The 26,709-nt window shown below is 39.0% G+C and overlaps 2 protein-coding genes across 3 annotated transcripts in view; both read left to right on the top strand.

Annotated features, from left to right (window-relative positions):
* LOC142337685 (retinoic acid receptor gamma-like) overlaps window positions 1-26,709 on the top strand; it is a 497,928-nt gene that overhangs the window by 298,251 nt on the left and 172,968 nt on the right. The gene's annotated exons all lie outside the window — the stretch shown is intronic.
* On the top strand, window positions 10,654-11,657 carry LOC142338437 (uncharacterized). 2 transcript variants are annotated; one of them, XM_075388198.1, is made up of 2 exons: window positions 10,654-10,803; window positions 11,140-11,657. In XM_075388198.1, the coding sequence occupies exon 2, from the start codon at window positions 11,141-11,143 to the stop codon at window positions 11,618-11,620; it is 480 nt and encodes a 159-aa protein (XP_075244313.1). In that variant the 5' UTR covers window positions 10,654-10,803; window position 11,140; the 3' UTR covers window positions 11,621-11,657. The 2 variants fall into 2 exon arrangements, with proteins under 2 accessions (XP_075244313.1, XP_075244314.1); XM_075388199.1 differs by having other exon boundaries at window positions 10,698-10,803; window positions 11,184-11,657.

Below are 26,709 nucleotides of genomic sequence, written 5' to 3'. Positions count from 1 at the left end.
GTCTGTCGTAAATGATTTCGCCATAGACTCGTTTATTGTACTTCTATCGTCCACTGAAGCGTCAGTCTGTTGTTCTGTATCCTGTTGCGAGGCAGAAGGATCTGACGGTGACTTGTTTCTCTGGAGAAGTGATATCTGCTTGGCTAGATTGTGAATATTTTTGTTGCTGAGTAATTGAGAGACATGAGGTTGTTCTCTTGTATACATCTGTTTAGGGGTTAACACAAACTCTTCAGTATGCATTTTGTTCTAGATATTCAATGCACGGTAATGCTATGAGTTGAATTTGATTGTTGCCCGAGGGAGATTAAATTATTTTCAACCGTTCAGTTTTCCCTAATTTCCTGTTCGAAAGTTGACGCAGAGTTTTTTCAAATTTTTTTAGTTCTTTTTTATTGACTGGAACAACTCCAGAGAGTATGTTCATCACACAGTCACTCAGAAACCAAATGAAGTCGCCGTCTTTAAGTAACTCGGATTCAATGTTGGAGTTCTTGTTTGTGCTATTTGCCCATTGCTTGAGCATAAGCAAATGTTTCTTTTTCATTCGTAAATGGTGTAACAACGGCTTCCTCCGAAGGAATGTAAAAAATTGAAGGATTAGGTCCAATAATATGTGACGCAAATCGTAAACCCTGACTGGTTTTGGGATCGAGATCAATCATAAAATGTCCAAAATGCTCCGCAGTCGCTAGTTTGTATGCTTCTTTTATCAATTGGAGACAATTCAACTGTTTTCCAAGATATTCAATTTGTTGAATATCACGAAGCGACTTGAATAATATTATGTGTATTGTATTCAGATCAATGGTTCTGGACCATTTGCTTTGATGGAACAAATTATGCTTGACGTATATAACATGTAATTTGCGATGACGTCCTGAGGTAGCAATTTTTACAAATTCTTTATCGTTGAAGATTTCTTCACATGAATCATCATAGATAAGCAGACAATGCGATAGATTTTTTGTTATATCAAAGCCTGAGTATTTTAGAAACTCAATCCCTGATATAACATGTTGCATATCTTTGAAAAGTGGTTGGAACTCTTTATAAAAATAATAAATTTTCTCAAAACGTGGATAAAAGGTCGAACCTTTTAGCATTCGAAACAAGAGTTCTGTTTTACCACAACCACTTGGTCCTACAATTGACATGAATACCCTGTCATGTGTAAGAATAATTTTGTTCATAGTTTGGGATTAGGTAAAATGTAACCAACTAAACTCGATAAAAGAGCAATCCAAATTGATTTCTCTTCACAGCTTTCTGATAATAGAAAGAGCATAGAGAAGCAAAGAATGATCATTAAGACAGTGATACTAACTTGAACAAAAAGTATTATTTCGGACCTTGGCACTGTTGAATTTGAACAACAACGCCATGGCGGCCTCTCCTTGTTGTTCTCATCAAAGACCAAATTACTGATACCGGCGTCAGCCTCGTCTCTTTGATTCATTGGAGAAAAATAATTAATTGAAAAGTGAATTGAAACAAGGATGATATAAAATGTTAATTTATGAATTATTCTCTGGGCAACAGTTTCATGTACCAGAACTCAAACAAATTGAAACCTTTAATATGACTTTTTATCTCTAATTTATAACAAACAGTTGATGAGTCATTTTCCTTGAACGATGGTTGACTGAAGACTTTTTCAACTTCGGGGTGCTCCAAGACATATAATCGCAACTCATTCGGCATCTCATTTAGTGATAGCTCACATCTAGATTGAGGAACTTTTTTGTCCGCCCATTGCTTCCTACGTGGGATTCGCTGCTCTTTGGGGGACTGCATAGGTTTCTGGTTTGTTTTGTTCATAGCCACAATTAAACTGATTCCGATGTTCTCGAGCTCTCTGTTTATTTTTTACGTACAGTTGGAAGTAATAGAAATTATCTATCACGTGCAGGAAAGCCCTAAAGCTGTCTAGTTCGTCGGGAGAAAGAGTAATGGTTGCAAAATAACGTTTTGCTGCTGCGCTATAAAGCGAGTTGTAACGCGGTTGTTGCATTGTGTTTGGCTTATTGTTGAGATAGTTCGCTCGGTTCTGTTGATCACTTGAAAAATTATTCTGTATTGGTGGAGAGGGATCCTGAACTCTGTTGAATATTACAATCGGCTGATCGTCAAGTGGAGTCAAGCAAGTGAATATCTTCAAGTTGTCTGACAGATAAGTTGTTAAAGTTGCCGTGTCTTCTCTGTACATCACTTTGTGTCCACTGTGAGAATATTCTTGCTTTACGTTCCGCGCAGTGATTTGATAATTGATCGTTTGTTAAACGGAAGTTTGAATGGCGATAACAGGAGGGAATTTTTTCTTCTGATATTATCTCTGAGATTCGGGGACAATTTAGATCCTCCAGATTATAAACAGTTTTTTGTTAAAGCTTACTGAGGAGCTCACACTTTTCAATGCATTTGGCAAAAAAGTTTTTCCGTATGAATCGGAAACTGAAACTCAGACAGATTGTATTCAAATCACAGTAAGGTATATCACCTTCGTCCCAATCAAGACCGTGTAGGTTATTGGTCAACCAAATAACAGTTTGTCTATCGTGTGCGGGTAAATCACTGAATTTAAGCGGCGGTTTGAAAAATATTGTATCGTTGTAACTGGAACACAAACTGAGTTCTTTTATAATGAATCCAAGTGACTTGAGTTTGAAACCTCCGAGATCGAGGACAATAATATTTGTGGTTTTGCTGCCAAAATTTTCTAGCATTCCAATTCACGAAATAATTGTGAATGAAAAATTTTCACAGATAGAATGAATAATACTCCTGTCAGGTGTCAAAAAAGACAATTGTTTACTGGTAAGTAACCGAAAGCGTAAACATATCCAGGGCCTTTGTTTCTGCAATCTTCTATAAATCCAGCGGCGTCATGCAATGCAGCATGAAGTCGTAGCACTTTGCTCCGTTTCAGTAAAGGATCTAGTCTTGAATTGTCAATTCCAATGAAACCACCATAGGGTCTAAATTTAAGTGCTATTTCTCCGTCAACTTCTGGACCTAACAGAGAACAAGCAGCTACGAAATATAATTGTCAATAAGATATGTGTGTATAATTTATGTTACCTCTCAGTGATAAAACTTTCTCATGAATGAGCTTGATGTCTTTTGTTCCTATTGTGTTCAATATTTACTGTTTACTGAACGCGAGCGTTTACAGTTTTTGTTTATAAATCTTTCAATTCTCATTGGTTGTCAACTTGAATAATAAACCAAGCACTCCGATTGGTCAATTTATTTTGGAAAGTTTTGTGACCCTGATCATGTTTGAGCATGATCCGGTGACTCTTCAATTAATATATAATTATTATTATATAATAATCATTTATATTATATATAATAATCATTTTATACATCTACTAACAGGTTAGTTATTATTTTTTTTGTCCCATTTATGTATACATTTATGGACATAAGTGATTGTGACCATAATTGTGCACATAATTACGTGAAAAGTTATTTCCTTGTACAACTCTGGTTTTTTATCAATGTGTATATTTATGTATGTATGTGTATGAATGTATGTATGTGTGTATATATGTATACATGTTTTTATGTATGTATGTATGTATGTATGTATGTATGTATGTATGTATGTATGTATGTATGTATGTATGTATGTATGTATGTATGTATGTATGTATGTATGTATGTATGTATTTATGTATGTATGTATGTATGTATGTATATATGTATGTATGTATGTATGTATGCATGTATGTATGTATGTATGTATGTATGTATGTATGTATGTATGTATGTATGTATGTATGTATGTATAAATGTATGTTGTATGAATGTATGTATGTATGCAAGTATGTATGTATTCGATCTCTCTGTTTTTACGTGTTCATAATTGTAAGTTTGTATTAAGGCAGGATGGCGCAGGGGAAGCGCGCTGGACCCATAACCCAGAGGTCGGTAGATCAAAACTATCTCCTGCTCAATCTTTTTACGTAAATTTATAGATTTTTTTTTGTATGCATATGTGTACCACAGTTGAAATGTTTTACTTAGAAAAACCTGATTGGCTGGGATTGGCTTTATAAACAACTAGAGATCTCTGATGGTTCGGGGGTTTAGTTTGGGTGTGGTTGGTGTAGGTGCGTGGCGTGTGTGTGTGTTTGGGTGTTTGCGTGTGTGTGTGTGTTTGTGCATGCATTGTTGTGTATGTTTGTGGTGATTGTAATTGGTTGATGTTTAGCGGATTTTTTGGGGTGTGGCGGTGAGATGAATGTTGTTTTTTATCACACCAAACGTGTTTCACAACTTCTCATATTGATTAAAAGTGAAATAGCGTTGAAAATTTTTGGATTCCATTTTCATAACATTTCACATTGATTAAAGCCAAAAAATTAAAAAAAAGTTTTTTAGACCCCATTTTGCAAACAATTTTACAAGTTATTGTCCCCCTATGGGACCAAAAATTCATTTTTCGAAAAAAGTGTTTCCGACAACTTTTTTCACTCACAAAACATGTTTCACAATATTTCACATTGATTAAAGCCAAAAAATCAACAAAAATTTTTTAGACCCCACTTTTCAAAAAATTTTACAAGTTATTGTCCCCCTATGGGACAAAAAATTCAATTTTCGAAAAAGGTGTTTCCGACTACTTTTTTTACTCGCAGAACATGTTTCAAACTAGTTCACATCTTTTAGAGACAAAAACAACAAATTTTTGTGAAATACAATTTTTTTTTTCAGAAAAAAAAATAGGAGCTGATCAGAACCACAACGGGGGGGGGGGGGGACATTATGTATTAAGATAGGGAATGCAGAAATTGTGCCCTAGGGGGGCACTTAGGGGGACATTTACTGCGAATTTGCGTTAAATGTCCCCCTAAGTGTCCCCCCTAGGGGGACAATTTCTGCATTCCCTATCTTAATACATAATGTCCCCCCCCCCCCGTTGTGGTTCTAGTGAGCTTTTTATACTACTATCGCTGCCAATCCACTTTGTATTTATCTGCTGGGTAAAACAGAGCGTTTCCAATTGTTTAACTTTGAGGCGCATGCGAGAGAAGTTAGAGAGAGAACTGAATCGGAAAATAACATTGGATATGAAGAAATTTACAGTTGAAAAGTGAGTTGTGTGAACACATGGCTTCTTCTTTAGACAGGAGGTAAATATAGTACACCTGAACAAAAATTAGCTCATCAAGGCTAAGGTCACTATCACATTTTTGTATAATAGCTCATTGTTTGGAATTTCCACTCCCCCCGTTTTGCTTTCAATTTAATGTGGATGGATCAACTTATATTAATTGTCCAATTTGTATGAAAGCTGTTTCAGCGTAAGATAAGCGTGCTGATGGTCAAGCTAGAGGAAAAAGAGAAATTAATTTGGACGCCCAGGCCTAGACCTCGACTTATGAAAAGACTTTAAAAGTCTAGTAGGGGGGGGGCAATATTGACTATAATTACACGGTCAAGGTTCCTAGTTAAAGTCGAGCTAATATCTTTTCATGGGTCGAGCTAAAGTCTTTTCATAACGAAGAAAGTCCAGCTAAGGTCTTTTCATGGGTCCACCATTAGTCTTTTCATAAGTCTGCTTTTTTTCAAAATTCTTTAAAATTTTTAAAATTTTTTCCTGCTTCTGTACATACAGAAGCAGAACCGGGGCAAGACTAAATAGTTTTGCACCAGAGCAGTCCAACTTAAGAATCAGTTGCAAATCTGCCAAAAGCCTTAAGAATTTTGTCAAATCTTAAGATAAAGAGTTATTGCAGATTGAGTATATTACCACATTATTTGATTCAATGAAACCAGCTAGCTTAAAAGTATTGGTCCTAGTCCCATTAGCCATGAAAAAATTTCGATTCAGTTTGTTTTCCTTTCCAAAATTATGAGCTATCTTTTTTAAAATAATGCAGGTTTTTGAGGTATTTGTGGTTCTTTTGAATTGTAAAATGTGCAGGATCATATATGTTGACTACGTTATATGCAATGTTGCACATAAATCGTTAATGGCAAAAAATCAAACTTATGAAAAGACTAATGATGGACCCATGAAAAGACTTTAACTCGACTTTGTTTGCGAACATTGTGTCGAGCTTAAGTCCAGCACAAACGTTGGGTCGAGCCAAAGTCTTTTGTAAAATTTTGGGTCCAGCTAAAGTCTTTGCGAAAAATCTGAGTCGAGCTAAAGTCCACAATGTCTTAAAGTCCAGCTAAAGTCTTTTCATACCTCAAATGAGTCCAGTATGGTCTTTTCATAGCACATTTTGATCGAGCATTGTCTTTTCATGAGTCGAGGTCTAGACCTGGGCGGCTAGACTTGTAGTAACCAAGATATTTAACGTTCAAACTAAGCACTATTATCCACATGCAGCTATGCGCCATTTTATCCCCATGCAGTAATATCCCGTTTTTACTGATTGAAATTATATACAAAATTATAGTCACATCATTATGTGCCGTATTTTCCGATTGTAATTATATGCCGGCGCTAGTGAACATGGCAGACGTACCAAAAAATTTTACTGCTGGCCAATCACAATTGAGAAAATAGGAATATTGTTTTCCGATTGGTTGATTGCTCAACAACTTCTCCATGTTATATAATAGGATATCCATGTTATATAATAGTATATGCGTGTAAATTTCTCAGAAATCGCGATAAGCCGAAATAGAATAATTTTTTTGGGGGGGGAATGGTCTCACGTTCGGTTGTGATATATTCATATCAAGTCCCGCGGGCCGCGGAGGCATGGCCATGACCCGAGAGGCACGGCCAGATGCGGTAAAAATTGTAATCTAGCATTCGGTTATGTCCAATTTAGGCTAATTGAACGCATAGAGTTATAGTGTTTTGTATTTCTCGAACAATCACAATCGTTGAAATTTCTATATTTTGATAGGTCTATTTGTTGAGACGTCAACTTATATACCATATTATCTGCATGCAATTATATACCATATTGTCGGCATGCATGTAATTATAGGTGACGTCTTAGCGGTGACGTCTTAACAAATAGACGCGCCAAAATATAAAATTTTCAAGGAATGTTATTGGTTGAGAAATTTAAAACACTGTTCCTTTATGCGTTCAATTAGCCTAAATTGGACAAAGTCTAATGCTAGATTATATTTTTACCGCAACTGGCCATGCCTCGCGGGTCAGGGCCATGCCTCAGCGGCCCGTGGACTTGATATGAATCTATCACAACCGAGTTTCAACCAGTTTCTCCCAAAAAAGTATAATTATCCTATTTCTGCTTATCGCGACTTCTGAGCAATTTTACGCTAACATTCATATCCTATTTTAAAACATGGAGATTAGGTTGAGCAATCAGCCAATCAGAAAAGAATATTCCTATTTTCTCAATTCTTAACAATTAGACGTACCAAAATCAGAAATTTCAACGAATGTGATTGGTTGAGAAATTTGAAACACTACCGTTCTGCGTTCAATTAGCCTAAATTTGGCGTAGCCTAATGCCAGATTGTAGATTTTTTACCGCATCTGGCCATGCCTGAGCAGACCCGTGTGATATGATTCTATCACAACCGAACGTGAGACCAGTTTCCCCCAAAATATAACTTTTATCTTTCGGCTTATCGCGATTTCTACATTCATATCCTATTTTAAAACATGGAGAATTTGTTGACCAAACAACCAATTAGAAAGCAATATTCCCATTTTTTTCAATTGCGATTGGCCAGCAATAAATTTTCTATATTTTGGTACATCTGCCATTTCACTAGCGCCGTATTTATATACCATATTATTGTGCATTGGATTTAAACCCTATTATCCCCATGGCATGATAACCCCCTTTCCTAGTGCGCTAGTAATACTCCTAAGTCCACAATGTCTTAAAGTCCAGCTAAAGTCTTTTCATACCTCAAATGAGTCCAGTATGGTCTTTTCATAGCACATTTTGATCGAGCATTGTCTTTTCATGAGTCGAGGTCTAGACCTGGGCGGCTAGACTTGTAGTAACCAAGATATTTAACGTTCAAACTAAGCACTATTATCCACATGCAGCTATGCGCCATTTTATCCCCATGCAGTAATATACCGTTTTTACTGATTGAAATTATATACAAAATTATAGTCACACTATTATGTACCGTATTTTCCGATTGTAATTATATGCCGGCGCTAGTGAAAATGGCAGACGTACCAAAAAATTTTACTGCTGGCCAATCACAATTGAGAAAATAGGAATATTGTTTTCCGATTGGTTGATTGCTCAACAACTGCTCCATGTTATATAATAGGATATCCATGTTATATAATAGTATATGCGTGTAAATTTCTCAGAAATCGCGATAAGCCGAAATAGAATAATTTTTTTTTTGGGGGGGGGGGAATGGTCTCACGTTCGGTTGTGATATATTCATATCAAGTCCCGCGGGCCGCGGAGGCATGGCCATGACCCGAGAGGCACGGCCAGATGCGGTAAAAATTGTAATCTAGCATTCGGTTATGTCCAATTTAGGCTAATTGAACGCATAGAGTTACAGTGTTTTGAATTTCTCGAACAATCACAATCGTTGAAATTTCTATATTTTGATAGGTCTATTTGTTGAGACGTCAACTTATATACCATATTATCTGCATGCAATTATATACCATATTGTCGGCATGCATGTAATTATAGGTGACGTCTTAGCGGTGACGTCTTAACAAATAGACGCGCCAAAATATAAAATTTTCAAGGAATGTGATTGGTTGAGAAATTTAAAACACTGTTCCTTTATGCGTTCAATTAGCCTAAATTGGACAAAGTCTAATGCTAGATTATATTTTTACCGCATCTGGCCATGCCTCGCGGGTCAGGGCCATGCCTCAGCGGCCCGTGGACTTGATATGAATCTATCACAACCGAGTTTCAACCAGTTTCTCCCAAAAAAGTATAATTATCCTATTTCTGCTTATCGCGACTTCTGAGCAATTTTACGCTAACATTCATATCCTATTTTAAAACATGGAGAATAGGTTGAGCAATCAGCCAATAAGAAAATAATATTCCTATTTTCTCAATTCTTAACAAATAGACGTACCAAAATCAGAAATTTCAACGAATGTGATTGGTTGAGAAATTTGAAACACTACCGTTCTGCGTTCAATTAGCCTAAATTTGGCGTAGCCTAATGCCAGATTGTAGATTTTTTACCGCATCTGGGCATGCCTGAGCAGACCCGTGTGATATGATTCTATCACAACCGAACGTGAGACCAGTTTCCCCCAAAATATAATTTTTATCTTTCGGCTTATCGCGATTTCTACATTCATATCCTATTTTAAAACATGGAGAATTTGTTGGCCAAACAACCAATTAGAAAGCAATATTCCCATTTTTTTCAACTGTGATTGGCCAGCAATAAATTTTCTATATTTTGGTACATCTGCCATTTCACTAGCGCCGTATTTATATACCATATTATTGTGCATTGGATTTAAACCCTATTATCCCCATGGCATGATAACCCCCTTTCCTAGTGCGCTAGTAATACTCCTGATGTGTGCTGGGGTGCCAGTAACATGCACCAAATTTACTGAGAACACAAACGGATAAAACTAACCGGAAAATCCAACACTATGATTGGGAAGAGCAAATTCTTGTATAGCTCTTCCATTGATTACTAGGATTACTATAATGGGAACTGTAATCAGTGGATGGATAAAAAGTAAACTTTGCCTATCATGAGAAAGACTCCATTTTTGTCAGAGGAAAATAGTGTTTTCATTGGTTTTTTTTATTTTTGAATAATTTAGCGGTTCGCTTGCAAAATTTTTGAGGGAACCGACGTGTTAAGCATTGTTCTTTCGTTTTCTTTCTTTTTTGGATTTAATGAAAGTTGTGTGAACTTGCCCACCATCCCTTTTCCTCGCTTGATGTGTTCATATTAATTATGGGTCCTTCCCATTATAGCCCGCACCCAGGGTGCTGTTGTTGAACATAATGAAGTTATAAGTTTTGCTGAGAGGAGTCTGTTAATAATGGAAAAGATGGTATCCTTCAAGATAGCCCTGGGATCTTCCATTTGACGCACCCCCCCCCCACCCCCCCCCCCCCTTATTATTTGCAACCGCAGACGAACAAGTTCACACTAAATAAAGTTAAGGTAATTTCACTAATGATCCTGCCTCTTTCTAGCCCTGTTAAGTTGGAGGGTTGGTGACAATGGGAATGATGATTATAAACTCCCCAATTTATAGTCGCAAGTCATGACAATTAAGCTTTAGAGTCGGACCTTTCCTGTTTGTGCCCCCCTCTCCCCCCAGCTTAGTGGGCGCATTTTATTTGCATCCCCAGACGCACATGCAATATTTTTACATAATGATTTACTATGTAATGGCACGTGCTCTGTAACTGGGGGCACATAACGTACTGGGGGGGGGGGGCACAAACGGAAAAGATCCTCATTAATTAATGAGGATCTTTTCCGTTTGTGCCCCCACCCCACCCCCCCCCCCCCCAGTACGTTATGTGCCCCCAGTTACAGAGCACGTGCCATTACATAGTAAATCATTATGTAAAAATATTGCATGTGCGTCTGGGGATGCAAATAAAATGCACCCACTAAGCTGGGGGGGGGGGGGGGGGCACAAACGGAAAAGATCTGTTAATGATTTACGTAACATCGCCGCAAAACAATTCATCTCAGGAAGTTACACACTGTCGACTTTTGATGGCAAAAATGCGGGAGAAGTCAGTGTGAAATTATAGAGACGCGGACAACGAACTCAGTAATACTAAATTCCTCTGTTGTACAAAGACTACATTAACAAAAGACGCAAAAAGACTCAAAAGATTGAAACTCAAAATAAAAGTACGTATACGTCTACGTCCTGTTGTAAATTACTATTTTGTAAAATAGATTTTTTCTGTCATTGCCCCCCCCCCCCAGTACGTTATACAACCCCTTGTCAAAGAAAACGTGCGTTCCATTCCAAGGTAAATTAAGGGTTAAAGGAAAAAAATTTACGCCCCACTCCCCCCCCCCCCCCGGGCACATAGCCTATTTTTTCACATAGTATAGTAACGTGCAATATTTCACCAGTTTGGGGGGCTTAAAAACAGTGGGGGTTATAAGATCCGAAAATCCGGCACGTGTTTGTTGAGCACTGGCGTGTCTGGACGTTAGATTCGGTTTTTTTAACTTCAGGATGGACTTGTTTGTTCCGTTGCTGACTATGCTAGCGTTAACAGCCATAGATGAGCTGAAGAACGAGAAAGGAGGCTTAGACATGGAAAAAGCTGGAGATATTAAAGATACAGTGGAAGGTGCAATCAATGAAGTTGTTGACCAATTTGGGAATGTCAAGGAAAAAGTACTGGAGGGCAAAATCACACAGCAAACTTCGAAGTTGATAGACGTGATTATGAAGAGATCCGCCAAGAAGCAGGAAGAGAAGTCAGCTGCTTTGCACGCAATACGGGAAGCCGAAGAGCCCGAAAAGGAGAGAACTCATGTCGAGAACCCAAAGATGAAAGGTGGAAACGGTCAGAGTAAGGGCGATGGAGACAAACGATGGGAAATGTTTTCTGTAAAGGGCAAAGACGCGTACGACACCGAAACTAAGCAACTATTTGAGACATTGTGTTTATACCTGAGCGGCTTCCTGCCTCAATGTGAACACTTTTGATGTACATAAGAATTCTGAACAGAAATTTGAGTGCGAAGACTTCTTAATTCAACTTGTATAGGTCAAATGACTCGAAGTGAAGTCAACTGAGAATGAATCCAAAACCGCAAATGTAAATGAAGTCACAATCTAGTCACGTAACCTTTCAAGTAACCAACAGAACTTTGCTTTAAAAATAAACAGCATTCTAGTAGAATTTTGCACTGCACAGGTCGTTCTACCATTTTTGTGACTTCAAAACTTGTGCAACTTAAGCTGCAGTACAGAAAACAAAAAAACTAAAACGGCTACATTTGTGAGGTTGAATGCGAAAGGCAGTAACTGGGAATTGCAAAGGGCGTTTGTAACACGCATTATAGTGTTGAGGTCGGGAAAACATGGTTCGATAGTCTACTGGTTGCATGTGGTATTTTCGTAGCGCTGTTTTGAAACTGCATTTGGATACGGTAATTTGAATAGCCTAAAAGTCTGATAAAAATGAATTTCGACAATTTTTGCGCTGCTTTATTGGTCGATTTGTGTTTGTAGTGGTTAGCAGATTTTGGCGTTTCGCGGTACTTCACACAATGATGCCTGTTTCATACCATGTCAAATTGTTCCAACCTTTTCCCAATAATGAAGTATATAGTGGATGTAGAGAAAATACGCTTTCTCAGCAGGTGATAATCTCTACTTTCCAATAATCAGGAAACGTAAGATTGGGCATTTTTAGCAAATTTATTATGTAATGACACGTGCTCTGTGCTTGGGGCTATATAACCTACTGGGTGAGGGGGGGCACGGAGGATCTTTTCCGTTTGTGCCCCCCCCCCCAGCTTAGTGGGTGCATATTATTTGCAACCCCCAGATGCACGTGCAATATTTTTACATAATGATTTACTATGTAATGACACGTGCTCTGTAACTGGGGGAGCATAACGTATTGGGGGGGCTTAAACGGAAAAGATCCCGGAAAAGATTCTGCTTTTCCCATATTTGAATGAGTTTATTTTAGTAATCATGATCTTTTCCGTTTTTGCCACCCGACACTAAAATCACCAATAATCATTTCGCTTGAGCTCAAACCAAAGCGAATGATAGCTTAGACAACAAATTCAGGCTAACTGGGATTTAGGCAATTAAATTTAGAACATCATATTAGCTTGGAGCATGTGACATCCTTTGGCAGCAAGTGAAACTGTAAGATTGGAGCGTGATTTAGCATGCACTAATTGAAAGGAGGAGAATTTCTGGTTCCGATAGTTATCATTTATATTGCTATCATAGTCTAGAATCTTAAAAACTGTATTAATTGGATTGATATCGTGAAAAGATAGTCATCATCAAAATAGCTGCAAAGAGATCAAGTCACCTCTTTTTATCACTTGCACTAATTAATTAGGAGTACTGTAGCAACCCTAAAGCCTAACTTGAGATGGAAAAATCATTTCTCTGCGACTTGTGTTCATAAACCGATTATAGCGAATTACAAACATAAAGGCAATTTACAGTGACTTATGTGAGATCGCGTTTTGTTTTGAATAGTAGCTTGCCACAGCTCTGAAAAAATTTCCTGATACTCGCTTAAATCCAATTTAACCGAAGGAAATTGAAGTTCTGCAAAATGACAATAATTGGTCAAATCTGAAAACTTCTCAAGTTGGGACTGAAATTTTTCAACATCCTCCATTTTGTAAAACCGTAATGTCAAAACCAAACAGGAGACAACAACAAACCAGGGGGCCGCTAAGCTCCTTGTATACCCGAATTGGTAAAAAAATTTAACAGGTGGTTGACTGTTAACACCTATAAGGAGAAACTCTTGTTTTATACGAAGGCATCCTATTATAAGATATAAATTAGGCCGGACTCCCATGTCCAGTTAGGTTGAATGCAAACCTTATCTCCAAACAGTTTTATGTAAAGAAAAGACCGGAAAGCGAATAGTGACTTAGAACTAATCAATTACAGGGTTTTCGGCTGTTCTCAATTATTTTGGTAATTACCGAAGCACAACGTGACCAAGCTGCAATCCTGCAGCTGATTAACTGACCCACGGACCTCAGCCGAGAAATTCCATAATTTAAACAAAATGACTGTAACGTTTATAATATCCAGATTTTGCATGTTGATCGAATTGGCGGTATTCATACGAAGTACGTTACGTAACGGCATTTAACACGCCACGGTATTACAGCGTTTGTATGACAGCAGGTAAACAACGTAGCCAAAAGCAGTCTGGAATACTGTGAATTTTGAGCCATAATGACGGTTGTTTTGTTTGGGAAAGCAAATGGTCAGCTAAGCTCAGTATAAAATTGGCTCACACTATAGGAGCAGCCAGAGAAATTGCTAACACAGCGATTCATTAGATGATTGTTTGGCAAAGTTTAACGGTATTGAAGATCTAGTGCCTCTTGTAAATATTATTTTTGTCGCCGTGTTACTTTTGTCGTAGCAATTGAGCGCGAAATTTTGTATGGTCCCTGTTGCAAAATCGATCTGCTCAGCATAGTTTGCCCGTATCGGAGAGCAAAAGGCTCTTGTGGTTGTTCTTAGCTTTTTAGCGTCGCTGTGTTTTTGCCGGAGCTATTTGGCAGAGTTTGTCGGAGCGATTAAACGCGAGTCTCTAAATAGTCTTTGTTATCGAGTTAGTAAAATTTGGAAGAATTTGTCGGAGAGGTTGAGCGAAATATTTTGAATAAATAGCCGCTTTTGTTGAGTTACTGTTACTTGGAAGAGTTTGCTTGTTTGATCGAGCGAGACGCGTGTAGTTATTGTTCTGGTTTGACTGTGGTTCATTAGTCGGCTATTAGCTGACGAATTATTACAGCTGTTTTAAATGCGCTTAAAAGCTAGCGGCAAATGCTAAACTTGAGATGATTTGAGATAAACACAGATTTTATTTCTCTTTCCTAGCTTGCTGGTGCTTGAGTTACATTCAGTGAGAGCTATTGTTTTTTCGTTTATTTTAATAGAGCATGTCACTTGATGCCTATTGACTTGTCGACTTTACTTATCAGATTTCAATTTAGTTTTCGTTTACCATCGGCACTTGTCAACGGCCGAGCGCAAGGTGCGGGATTTAAAATTCTAAGAAGGAGACGAAATACCAAATTAAACCTTTTGGAATTGTGAGATCTGGGCGCTGTTGTAGTCGCTGGATAGGCTGCCTAATCAACTTTCCAGATGTTACAATTGCGCTCCTGAGTTGCATGCCTTCTACTCATTACGCGAATGAAAAAGAGATCCATTTGCAGAAACTTGGATACGTACGACGACAGCGTTGGCAGGGACGGGTGAGGTGAGTCTGATTTCAGCTCAAAATCTGAACACGTGGCGAGCGAGTGTGGAGGCGACGACAAACAGAAAGACAGACTGATAGTGATGGACAGACTTAGAGATATCCTGTTGCGTTGGAGTGAACAGTGCTCAAGATTACGGCTGAAGGGCTCAACTCTACAGAAGTGTTGAAGAGGATGCAAGAACAAGCAGAGGACAACTCATCTATCATTTGTCTCAAGGATTGTGAGAATTTGAAAAAAAACAGATAGGTAAAAATGCCACTCGGAAGTGACAGTGGCCAGTGACGGCGGCTGACTAGAAAAGGAAACTCAACGGATGCAAGTAAGCATCACTGGGACTGGGAGTGTTCTGGAGGAGGCATTTTCTTCTAACAAAGCCAACTATTTCAGAGCATCTAACACCGGAGACTGCTAGCAAACTAGACAAAACAACTGGAGATATCTTTGAATGATCTGAAGCCTCAGGAGCCAGATGAGATGGTTGAGGAGCGAGTGAACTATTTGCGAAAAACTAGAAAAAGACTAAAAAACTTCAGATTACGCTAGAGTGTGCGGACTGTGGCATGGCGTCTAAGATGACATCTCTCTGCAATTAATTGACAAAAACTACGGGAACCGAATGTCTGTAACTTTACCGCAGGGTAGGGTAAGATAGAACAAAATCAAGTGAGCAAACCAGATTCTCTGCAAGAGTGTGGAGGCAGCTGGAAATCTTTGTATGGGAAACGCATGCGGCAGCCCCCAACACAAAAAATGACATATGCAAAGACTGAGGGTGAACATAGAAAATCAAGCAGAATAAATCAATTTGACAAACAACATTGGCAGATTCCCTTAATCATCTGATCAATTGCTCACATTTGAATCTGCTGATCAATTGTCCGGAATCAGAGTGAGTGCCTCATCCGGTATCGAGAAAGAGGACAATGGAAGTGCTACTTTGGGTTCTGATACTCGAAATTGCACGATTAACAAACAGAATGAGGCTTTTTCTACCAGAGGGGAAAGCTGGAGTTGAGTCAAGGAAGACAGTTTTTCAAGACCTGAGAATTTTAAATCGTATTAGAAGGCCCAAGAGCAAGAGCGCAATGGCGGAGAAGCGCTTTAAGGGCAAACGCATGTCCAAACAGAAATGCGAGAGCAAGTTCAGTTCAACGAAATGGATAACCGCCAGATGTTGAAAAACCTAATGCGCGAATTTCTGCGCGCATTGTAATAGTCGCTTAAAATTATCCATGTTAGGTAAACTGTTTTTGCCGGATACCTGCAGGAGACGTTAAACCACCAGCAGCATTTTATTTCTATCGGCATCGACGACGCCGAACAGCTGGCGCAGAACAATGAACCGACGATGGACAAAATGATTGATGACAGAAAAAAGTGACCTTGTACAAAACGAGTGGCGACTGGCTTACGCAATGAAATTTTTATTCCAGAAAGTAATTTTGAGATGGTTTTGTTGGGAGAAGGGTTTGATGCAACGGTTGAAGACAATCAAAGACTCATTGACAACCAAGTGGCTTCAAAACATAAGATGATTGAATTGTCATGTTTCAATTTGCCACAAGGCTCCGTAGGAAGGATATGAGAACACTTAAAAAACAAAGAAAAATTTGTAAAAAAGAGAACGCGATGACGGTGTGCTCTCTTGATACACATGAGATTTCCAATGCAACGCAAAAGCATTGGATTTCTATCGGCATCGACGACGCCGAACAGCTGGCGCAGAACAATGAACCGACGAGGGACAAAATGATTGATGACAGAAAAAAGTCACCTTGTACAAAACGAGTGACGACTGGCTTACGCAATGAAATTTTTATTCCAGAAAGTAATTTTGAGATGGTTTTGTTGGGAGAAGGGTTTGATGCAACGGTTGAAGTCAATCAAAGACTCCTTGACAACCAAGTGGCTTCAAAACATAAGATGACTGAAATGTCATGTTTCAATTTGCCACAAGGCTCCGTAGGAAGGATATGAGAACACTTAAAAAACAACGAAAAGTTTGTAAAAAAAGAGAACGCGATGAAGGTGTGCTCTCTTGATACACATGCGATTTCCAATGCAACGCAAAAGCAGTAGGCCACAATGGTCAACTCAGAAAGTCAAACGGACAGAAGTAGTGTGCCCTTAGATTAAAGTTTGCTGGTGTTCAAATTTCCAAAAGAACTATTAGAAAATCAGTCATCTTTTTTTACCAAAACTCTAGACTTCGCTGAAAAATCAAATTATACAGGTTGCCTACAGAATCGGGTTTCTGTGTTGAAGTAGCCTACTGAAGTTAGCGAAAAACATTCTGGTTAGAAATTGTTCAACAGGAGAAAAACGATAACCTCCGGAATCAAAATTAGTCCTAAAGAAAGAACTTACAAAATGGTTGCAGAACCACTGAGGCAGCCGCAGCAGGAGGTGGACAATCAAAAATGAGACAATGAGAAGCATCATCCCAACAATTGAAAAAGAATCTTCAATTGAGACGATCGAACACCAGAGAAAAGGGCATAAAAACAGGATTGGGAAGAAACTTTGGACAGGTTCTCCTAAACGTTTGAGCGCAAACTATTGCCTATCAACATTGAGTTGAATTTTGACAGAAACCAAATTCCCGCAAACAATGGCTCATCCAACTGAGGTTTATAAGACTTTTCTAAAGTTTCATAACTTTGTGTTGCTTTTGCCATCTACAAATATTCTTGCTGCAAGATGCTGAGATGTCACATAGCTATTTTTCCCTAATTGATCACAGACTTGGACTAGAACCAAGCTAAGAACAACAATAAGTTGAGACAGAAGCAGTTGACTGTACGATTGCAGAGCTAAAACAAAGCAACGACCGTGTCTTGGTTAGGCTAAACAGCTAATGCAGTAAAACAAAACTTCCAGGTGTGTATAGAGAAGACTTTTCTTACCGCAAGGTCTTTTGGTCACTCACTCAACATGCCAGCTTCAAAAACAAGAAACTCAAAGAATATGTCGAACCAAAACTTAAAGAGAGACGAGCACTTTAACTGATAGCGTGAACTGATGAATTGTGGCTTCTTCTCTCCCGCAGAACCCAATGATACAAGACGTTTTGTTGACTAACGTCTTGGCTAAGCTGTAGAGCTAGTCATGGACGCTGATAGCGTCAATGAGAAAATAGGACAACTGGAGAAGAAACTCCTCTCCCATTGAGATTCTGCAGCACATGAGGCAAAGCTGGTCAAAACATGCTCATACCAAGCCAAGCCAGCACTGATGAACAGCGAGATGAATAATCTATAGACTTTTGTGGTCTCAGATCTGGTCCAAAGGAGCTGAAAAAGTCAAAGATTTTTTGGAAGAAACCAAGGTCGCGTGTCACTTCTTTCGACAGGGCAAAACGAAGGACATGGAAAAAATCATCCTTATCGCAAGGAGTTGCTGGAGCCCTCTCAAAAAATTTGTTCACAACTTCGACACATTACTGCAATCTAAAAAAAGTGAACGGCCCTTCGTTGGATTTCTTAAAGCAATTAGTCAGTAGCTGAAAAAGTCAAAGATTTGTTGGAAGAAACCAAGGTCGCGTGTCACTTCTTTCGACAGGGCAAAACGAAGGACATGGAAAAAATCATACTTATCGCAAGGAGTTGCTGGAGCCCTCTCAAAAAATTTGTTCACAACTTCGACACATTACTGCACTCTAAAAGAAGTGAACGGCCCTTCGTTGGATTTCTTACTGACTAATTGCTTTAAGAAATCCAACGAAGGGCTGTTCACTTCTTTTAGAGTGCAGTAAGGTGTCGAAGTTGTGAACAAATTTTTTGAGAGGGCTCCAGCAACTCCTTGCGATAAGTATGATTTTTTTCCATGTCCTTCGTTTTGCCCTGTCGAAAGAAGTGACACGCGATTTGTTGGAAGACCGATTTGTTGGAAGAAACCAAGGTCGCGTGTCACTTCTTTCGACAGGGCAAAACGAAGGACATGGAAAAAATCATACTTATCGCAAGGAGTTGCTGGAGCCCTCTCAAAAAATTTGTTCACAATTTCGACACATTACTGCACTCTAAAAGAAGTGAACGGCCCTTCGTTGGATTTCTTAAAGCAATTAGTCAGTAGGGCTGCGAACGAACTGACCCCCTTTGTCCAAGAAAAAACAAAACAGACCAATCGACACTACGGAAATTACAACAGCTCTGATGGAATGTGTGAAATTCTGGAAATAGAGAACAAGGAAAAACAATTCAATTAAGAGTAAATAGAACAAGAATGAACTGCTTCTGCGTGACCTTGGTTACAAATTCACTAATTTTACATTTAAACATGGTGTTAATTTATCCGGGGAAAAATTAGTGAAGGGTCGCATCTAGAATCGTAAACAATGAGCTCAAACACAATTGATTAAAAGTTTTAGGCATAAAAGTTTTTTTTAGGCTAACTGTGATTGAATTAACCTAATCTGAAATTTCATATTAGCAAGGAGCATTTGACAGCCTCTGGAAACAAAAGAAACTATATCCATCAAAACAAGCACTCAAATTGATTAAGCTCAGTATTACTTGAAGCAGTTGAAGCAGGATGTGGACAATAAGGAACCGAGACAATAAAAAGCTTCAACCAAAAATTGATTAAAAAAAAGCTGCTGAAGAAAAATCTTCAATTGAGACGACGGAATATTAGAGGAAAAGGCATGCAATAATGATTAGAAAGAAAATTTGGACAGCTTCTCCTTCACATTTGAGCAGAAACTGTTGCATTTCAACATTGAGTTGAATTTTGACAACATCCAAATTCCCGCAGACCCTGGCTCATTCAACTAAAGTCCGTAACACTTTTCTGAACTTTAATGATTTTGTGTTGCTTTTGCTGTCTGCTAATGTTGTGCTAAAACACGCTAAGATGCCACATAGCTATCTTACCTTAAAGAATCACATTATTGGACTAGAATCAAGCTAAAAACAATAAGAAGTAGTGCAGAAAGCATTTGACCGTATGATTGCGGAGCTAAAACAAAGCAATAACCGTAGTTTGGTTAGGCTAAACAACTACTGCAGTAAAACAAAATATGCAGTTGTTTATGGAGAAGATTTTTCTGACCGCAAGGTCAATTAGTCACTCACTCAACATACCAGCTTCAAAAACAAGAAACTCAAAGAATGTGTCGAACCAAAACTCAAAGAGAGACGAGCACTTTAACTGATAGCGTGCACTGGTGGATTGTGGCTTCTTCTCGGCCGCAGAACCCAATGATTCAAGACGTTTTGTTGACTAACGTCTTGGTTGATAGCGACAATGGGAAAATAGGACAACTGGAGAAGAAATTGTTCTCCCATTGAGAGTGTGATACCTGATGTATATTTATTTCCTTAATTGCATTGATGCAGTAAATCGTATATGATGTCCTAAAATTAGTTCATTTATTTTAACCTCCAATAATTTGTTCAATTTGTATCTTATGATCTTTCGTTAACTGTCTGCTTAGTTTCCCGATCCGTGATCAGACATGTCTGATCACGCATTCACGTTGCTCTTGAGTGCTTTATGTTTTACAATTTCATTCTCTTGATATTCTGCAGTTCAAATCAGTTCTGCTAATCTTCTTTTGAAATCCCACTCCGCGAGTAAACGCAAGTAAATTGAATTTGGATCTCGCACCGCGAATCGCCAATTAAAATTCTTTCCGCATACTTGCACCGCAAATCACTACGCTAAATAGATTAAGTACGACATGGCGCAGCCAGCAACCAAAAGAACACCACTTGGAATTGACACTTTCTGGGACAAACCAACACCGGATCCCCCCCTTCGCTGGGAGGAGTGGAGGGTACAGTACAAACTGGCACTCTTGGCCAAAGAAAACATCATTTTGGAGACGCTACTAGGTCCAAAACCAGAAATGGTAGAGCTACCTCTAGAGCCAATCTACGAAGAGACAATAGTGGGTGCATCTGCACAATCAGAGAGGGAAAAGAACGCGCAGCATAAGATGAACTGGCGAAAAAAATGTCAACGCTTAATTGAGGTGGGCATCATGTGTGGCGACAAACCGTGGTCGTTGGCAGACCGCAAAACAGTCTCCCTCCTCTATCTGAGCATCGGGATAGAGGGACGTCGCATCCTTAATTGTAAGAACCCGCACATCATGATTAACACTCTATCTACTGTTAACTTTTGGAAGATCGTGGAGGAAGCATTCATCCGCCCACGTAACCTAACATTTGACCGACATGTTTTCTTGATTACAAAACAGCTTAGGGTAGAAACAGTTGAAAATTTCTACGGTAAACTAAAAGAATTGGCGGAAAACTGTGATTTTGAAAACAACGAGGAGACCCTAATTCGAGATTTTTTCATCACCAATCTGATTGACCCTGAAATCCAAAAGGAACTCTTAAAACAAACGGTAGAACCGCGACAGGCGTTAGAACTCGCAATTAATATAGAACTCGGGATGCGGAATCAACATCAGATACAGCAACATAATAAAATCGTTGTTCCGGCAAATGTTAACGCCGTTAAGTTCAATAATAACTCACGAAAACCGTATTGGCAGAACAATAACAATGTTTCAAAACAAAATAATCGATCAACACTCTATTGTTCCAATTGTGGCGGAGTTTGGCTCCCAAATCATCGTGAAAAATGCATTGCTAAAGGGAAAACGTGCAATAATTGCGGGTTACCAAACCACTTTGCAAAGGTGTGTCGTAAACAACTGAAGAACACAAACACAAAGCCGCAAGACCCTAAGAAAAAGAAGGTTCGTGTGGTAGACGAAGAGCCACACCCAGAGGACTCTGTAAATTTCGTTCAACCAGCAAAACTCTACGAATCAGACTACAGCAGTGGAGAGGAGGATATCACGGTCGCAATGATTGAAACTGCGGTAGAGAAAGTTGAACCACTCAATATGCTCCTCAAGATCGGCAATGTCAATACAACCCTACTCGTGGACTCCGGGAGTGCATGCAGTATACTTAATCATTCACTCGCGTCACAAGTGGTACAAAGCAGCCCCCGTGCTTTCTGGATTCATGAATAAACACCACCACAACTACGGACCTTTTCAAATGAACCTATACAAGTAGAGGGGAAGATCCAAGCCCCTGTCACAAACAAGGGCTGGGAATGTGATACAGCCAACTTCACAGTCGTAGCCGACGGCTTAAAGTCCTTAATAGGTCGGGATTTGTTCGACCAACTTGGACTTGCTGTAACTCAGTCTACATTTCTGAAAGGTAACAGTATCAACAACATTGCATCTCCTGAATTTAAAGAACAGATAGCCAAAACTTTTCCTGGTTTGGTATCACGTATTGGAGGATCAAAAACTCATGTAGCAAAATCTAAATATCATAAAGATTTTCAACCTAGACACCAAAAAGGTAGACGTATTCCCATCAATCTCCAAGACAAATTTAATGAGGAACTTAGAAAATTGCTAGCTGAAAAACATATTATAAAACTTTCAAGTTGTCCAGATAATTATTTTATATCACCCATTGTCGTTACGGTTAAAAAAGACCAAACGATAAAGCTTGCACAGGATTCAAAAGTTTTAAATAAAGCTATTCACAAGAACAAATATCAGATGCCAAACATTGATACGCTAGTCGAATCAATTTTTCAACAAATAAGTGCTCCCGCGTCGCAAAACATTTCTTTTCTACGATCGATTTGAAATACGCATAGAGCCAATTAAATTTGGACACTAATACCGCTAATCATTGCAACTTTATTATCATTAGTGGAGATATGACTGGCACTTATAGATTTCAAACAGGATTCTACGGACTTACAGATATGCCAGCTGAATTTCAAAAAGCTATGGACTACATTCTAATTGGTTTGGAAAATACATATTGCTTTTTGGATGATATCCTGATAGTTAGCAAAGGTTCTCTGAATGAACACAAATGTTATGTAATGAAATGTCTCCAACGTTTAGACGACGAAAATCTTAGGATAAATCTTCCTAAATGTCATTTTGGTAAATTAGAAATCGATTGGCTTGGGTATAATATTTCACAATTGGGTATATCACCTCGCGAATCTAAAACAGCTGCAATTTTGGCTCTTGAAGCCCCGAAAACTTTGAAGAAACTCCGTTCATTTTTGGGATCTGTTCATTACATTGGAAAATTCATCCCTAATTTCGCTCAAATAAGTCATCCTCTCCGCCCGTTACTGCGAAAGTCTTCGAAATTCATTTGGACAGCGGAACATGAGAACTGTTTTAAAGAAATTAAGACTCGCATAGCAAACGCAACTGCAAATTGTCACTACAATCCGCAAATCGAAACACGCGTAAAATAAGACGCGTCCCGCTGTGGCCTTGGCGCTGCTCTTGAACAATTAACGGTAGATGGGTGGAAACCAATTGCATTTGCGTCTCGATTTTTAAATTCTTGCGAGGAAAGCTATAGCGTAAATGAACTTGAACTTTTTGGGTGTAGTCTGGTCAACAAAATATTTCAAAAATTATCTATATGGAAAACATTTTAAAGTGATTACAGATCATCGCGCACTTCTCTCAATTATGAAAGAACATAGATCTAATAAGTCATATAACAGTAGATTGACCCGCTGGGTCGATCGCCTCCTTCCATTTCAATTTGATATTGAACACCTTCCTTGGGCAAAAGTGGGTTTGGTAGATTATATCTCCCGAAATCCATCTCAAAAAGCTAAAAAGATTTCTACATACGACGAAGAATTTATTGTTGCAAAACTAAAATTAATCTGGAAATCAATTAACGCATTAGAGTTAAGTACCAAATATTCCGCATCACATTTACACCAGTTATTAACACATCACACTCTCGCACTGCAAAGCACATCTAAAACTAAGATACATGAACTCGCATCGCAAATTAACTCGCATGAACTCACATCGCACCTAAGTTTGAGACCAATACCAATTCAATAATGTCAATTAGCACTCACGCTACCCGAGTAAGCGAACATGTATTTAGCAATTCACTCGCCCCGCGAGATCAAGCCTCAAATAGTATTTGTCAATTAAACAATTTAAAGTATGTAACACCCGCGTCACAAAATCCACTTTGCACCTCTCTCGCTCTGCAAAACACCAGCAACAGCAAACAATTAGTCCAAATTAGGAATAAAGTGACATTCGCGCAGCGCGAGCATCAAATTACTCAATCACAAATCCCGCCAATTAAATCACATTCCACAAATAGCTCTATAAGTTATCACCCAAAATTAAAATCAGTGCTTTTTGCCCCTTGTAACTCTAGAAATCAGCTGCATCCTCCTAAACTCAAAAGTTTTAATCAATCACTGTCTGTATCTAAATACGTCAACTCAATAAATAGTAAAATGCCTTCTAAAAAGAGAATAACCCGAGTTCGATTTAAAGATGACTCCCGCGCAGCGGATCAACAATCTACAAGTGGAAATACAACTCGCCCCGCAAGTACGCGATCCAATTTGCCAAACAACTCTCGCACGGCGAATCAAACAACGCAAAACTCAAGTACATGCCGCGAAGCAAGTACGCCACTTAATACTACCCCAACATCCCCAACCCATTCATCAAACGCCAGCACCCCACTAACTCCGAGCCCGCATGTACCCACCTTCGAGTATATAGTGTCGAAAATATTTAACAAGTCACTAATAGCTTCGCTAACCAGTAAAGACGCGGATGCACCGCCGAGTTAATCGTCAAGGCCACTGAGTGCAAACCCTGTACGGTAATCGGTAAGAATCTTAAATCAGTTATTCCCACCAAGCGCTTCAATCCCCACATACCATGTGTAGAACCAAATCAAGAAATTCAAGTTGATTTTGGGGGACCAATTTTTGATGAAAAGGGTAATGAAGTGTACTTTTTGGCAGCAATTGATCGTTTCTCTAAATACCCAACTGCATATATTTATGATAAAGCTAATGGACCGAACGTTCTGAAATTTTTGGACATGTATATTGAAACTCATGGAATCCCAAGAACACGGAAGCGAAGTCCAGAGAGCGGGCAAGTACAAATGGAGAGCCAAGATTTTTGAAGACTAAGGCGATTCGCCCTATCCCCCTGAAGGAGCGCGCGGTAGAACTGAACCTCGCGAGAAAAGTGCATGGCAAGAGACGCTCGAAAATGAATCTGGAAGGCTTATACGAGGTACTTGCTCCGGGATCCTATATACTCAAAGTAAGCCCCACAACATCCACCATAGAGGAACCCGGAAAACCAGTGGTAACAGTTCGCAATAGCGATATTGCGAAATTCGGTACGCAGTTGGAGAGACAAACACCACTGAAGGCTTATGCCGATCGCAGAGGACCTAGATCTGGCGAGAAAACTGCGGAGGAGCTGATTTACAGCCATATAAAGGAGTTCACCCGAAAACAAAAGGGTGATAAAAAATGAAACATCGAAGGAGAGAACCGGGCAGCGGGGTTTCGTCTACGAAATCCAACATATCACGCGCGATGCGGGGACGAATCCCGAAAAAACCAAACTTTTCCGCAATGCGAAATCAGCAAACAACAACTTCACTTAGCGAGCAACACGCATCGACATCGACTGCTCCGGCTCCAGCACCTCAAGATACGCGAACTTCAGATCGCACTCGTCGAAGCCCATCCTATTATGGATTCAAAACTTCCCCGCCAAATTCTGATATCCTGCCTCCACCAAAGCATCCCCACCGAGTGGAGGATGTGGAAAGATTCGCACCACCAGATACTATCATAGAGTCAGTGTAACAAATCGCTGAAAACCAACCAGAGGAATCAAACGTATCTCCTTGTATTGGCCAGGTATCACCACCCGCACCTTAACCCACCCATACACCTCTACTCTACATGGATACCCCAACGCTGGTACGATCGACTACGGCACTGGATGCGGAGGAACAGAACTCAGATAATGAAGAGTGGAATATATAAACTAGTTTAAAACTGCAAAACACTTCATCTTTTATTAATTACCGTATTTTTAGCTATGATAACCAGTACATCTATTGATATTATCTCTTTAACCGGGGATCGTGTATTAATTTGTAAATATTGTTATTATTTATATTTCGAAAATTGTATTCTAAAATTTTTCTTGATGCAAAGGGTATGTGATACCTGATGTATATTTATTTCCTTAATTTCATTGATGCAGTAAATCTTATATGATGTCCTAAATTTAGTTCATTTGTTTTAACCTTCACTAATTTGTTCAATTTGTGTCTTATGATCTTTCATTAACTGTCTGCTTAGTTTCCCGCTCCGTGATCAGACATGTCTGATCACGCATTCACGTTGCTCTTGAGTGCTTTATGTTTTACAATTTCATTCTCTTGATATTCTGCAGTTCAAATCAGTTCTGCAAATCTTCTTTTGAAGTCCCGCTCCGCGATTAAACGCAAGTAAATTGAATTTGGAACTCGCACCGCGAATTGCCAATTAATATTCTTTCCGCATACTTGCACCGCAAATCACTACGCTAAATAGAATAACACGACAGAGAGTTTGCAGCACACGAGGCATTGTTCATAAAATGCTCACACCAAGCGCTGCCAGCACTTTGAATAGGTTTGACAGCAAACTATTGCCAGTCAATACTGAGTTGAATTTTGACCTCAATCAAATTCCCGCAGACCATGGCTCATTCAACTAAGATCCTTAAGAATTTTATAAACTTTCATAATTTTGGGTTGCTTTTGCTATATACTAATATTTGCTAAAAGACGCTAAGATGCCAGATAGCTCTTTTATCTTAAAGAATCACATACTTAACAAAGCTAACAACAGAAATGAGTACTGCAAGAAGCAATTGATTGAATGAATGTAGAGCTAAAACAAAGCCACAACCGTTGTTTCAAAACATAT

The sequence above is a fragment of the Convolutriloba macropyga genome, chromosome 4, assembly GCF_964194025.1.
Source record: "Convolutriloba macropyga chromosome 4, txConMacr16.3, whole genome shotgun sequence".
Taxonomy (NCBI): domain Eukaryota; kingdom Metazoa; phylum Xenacoelomorpha; order Acoela; family Convolutidae; genus Convolutriloba; species Convolutriloba macropyga.
This window is presented reverse-complemented; position numbering and strand designations above follow the sequence as displayed.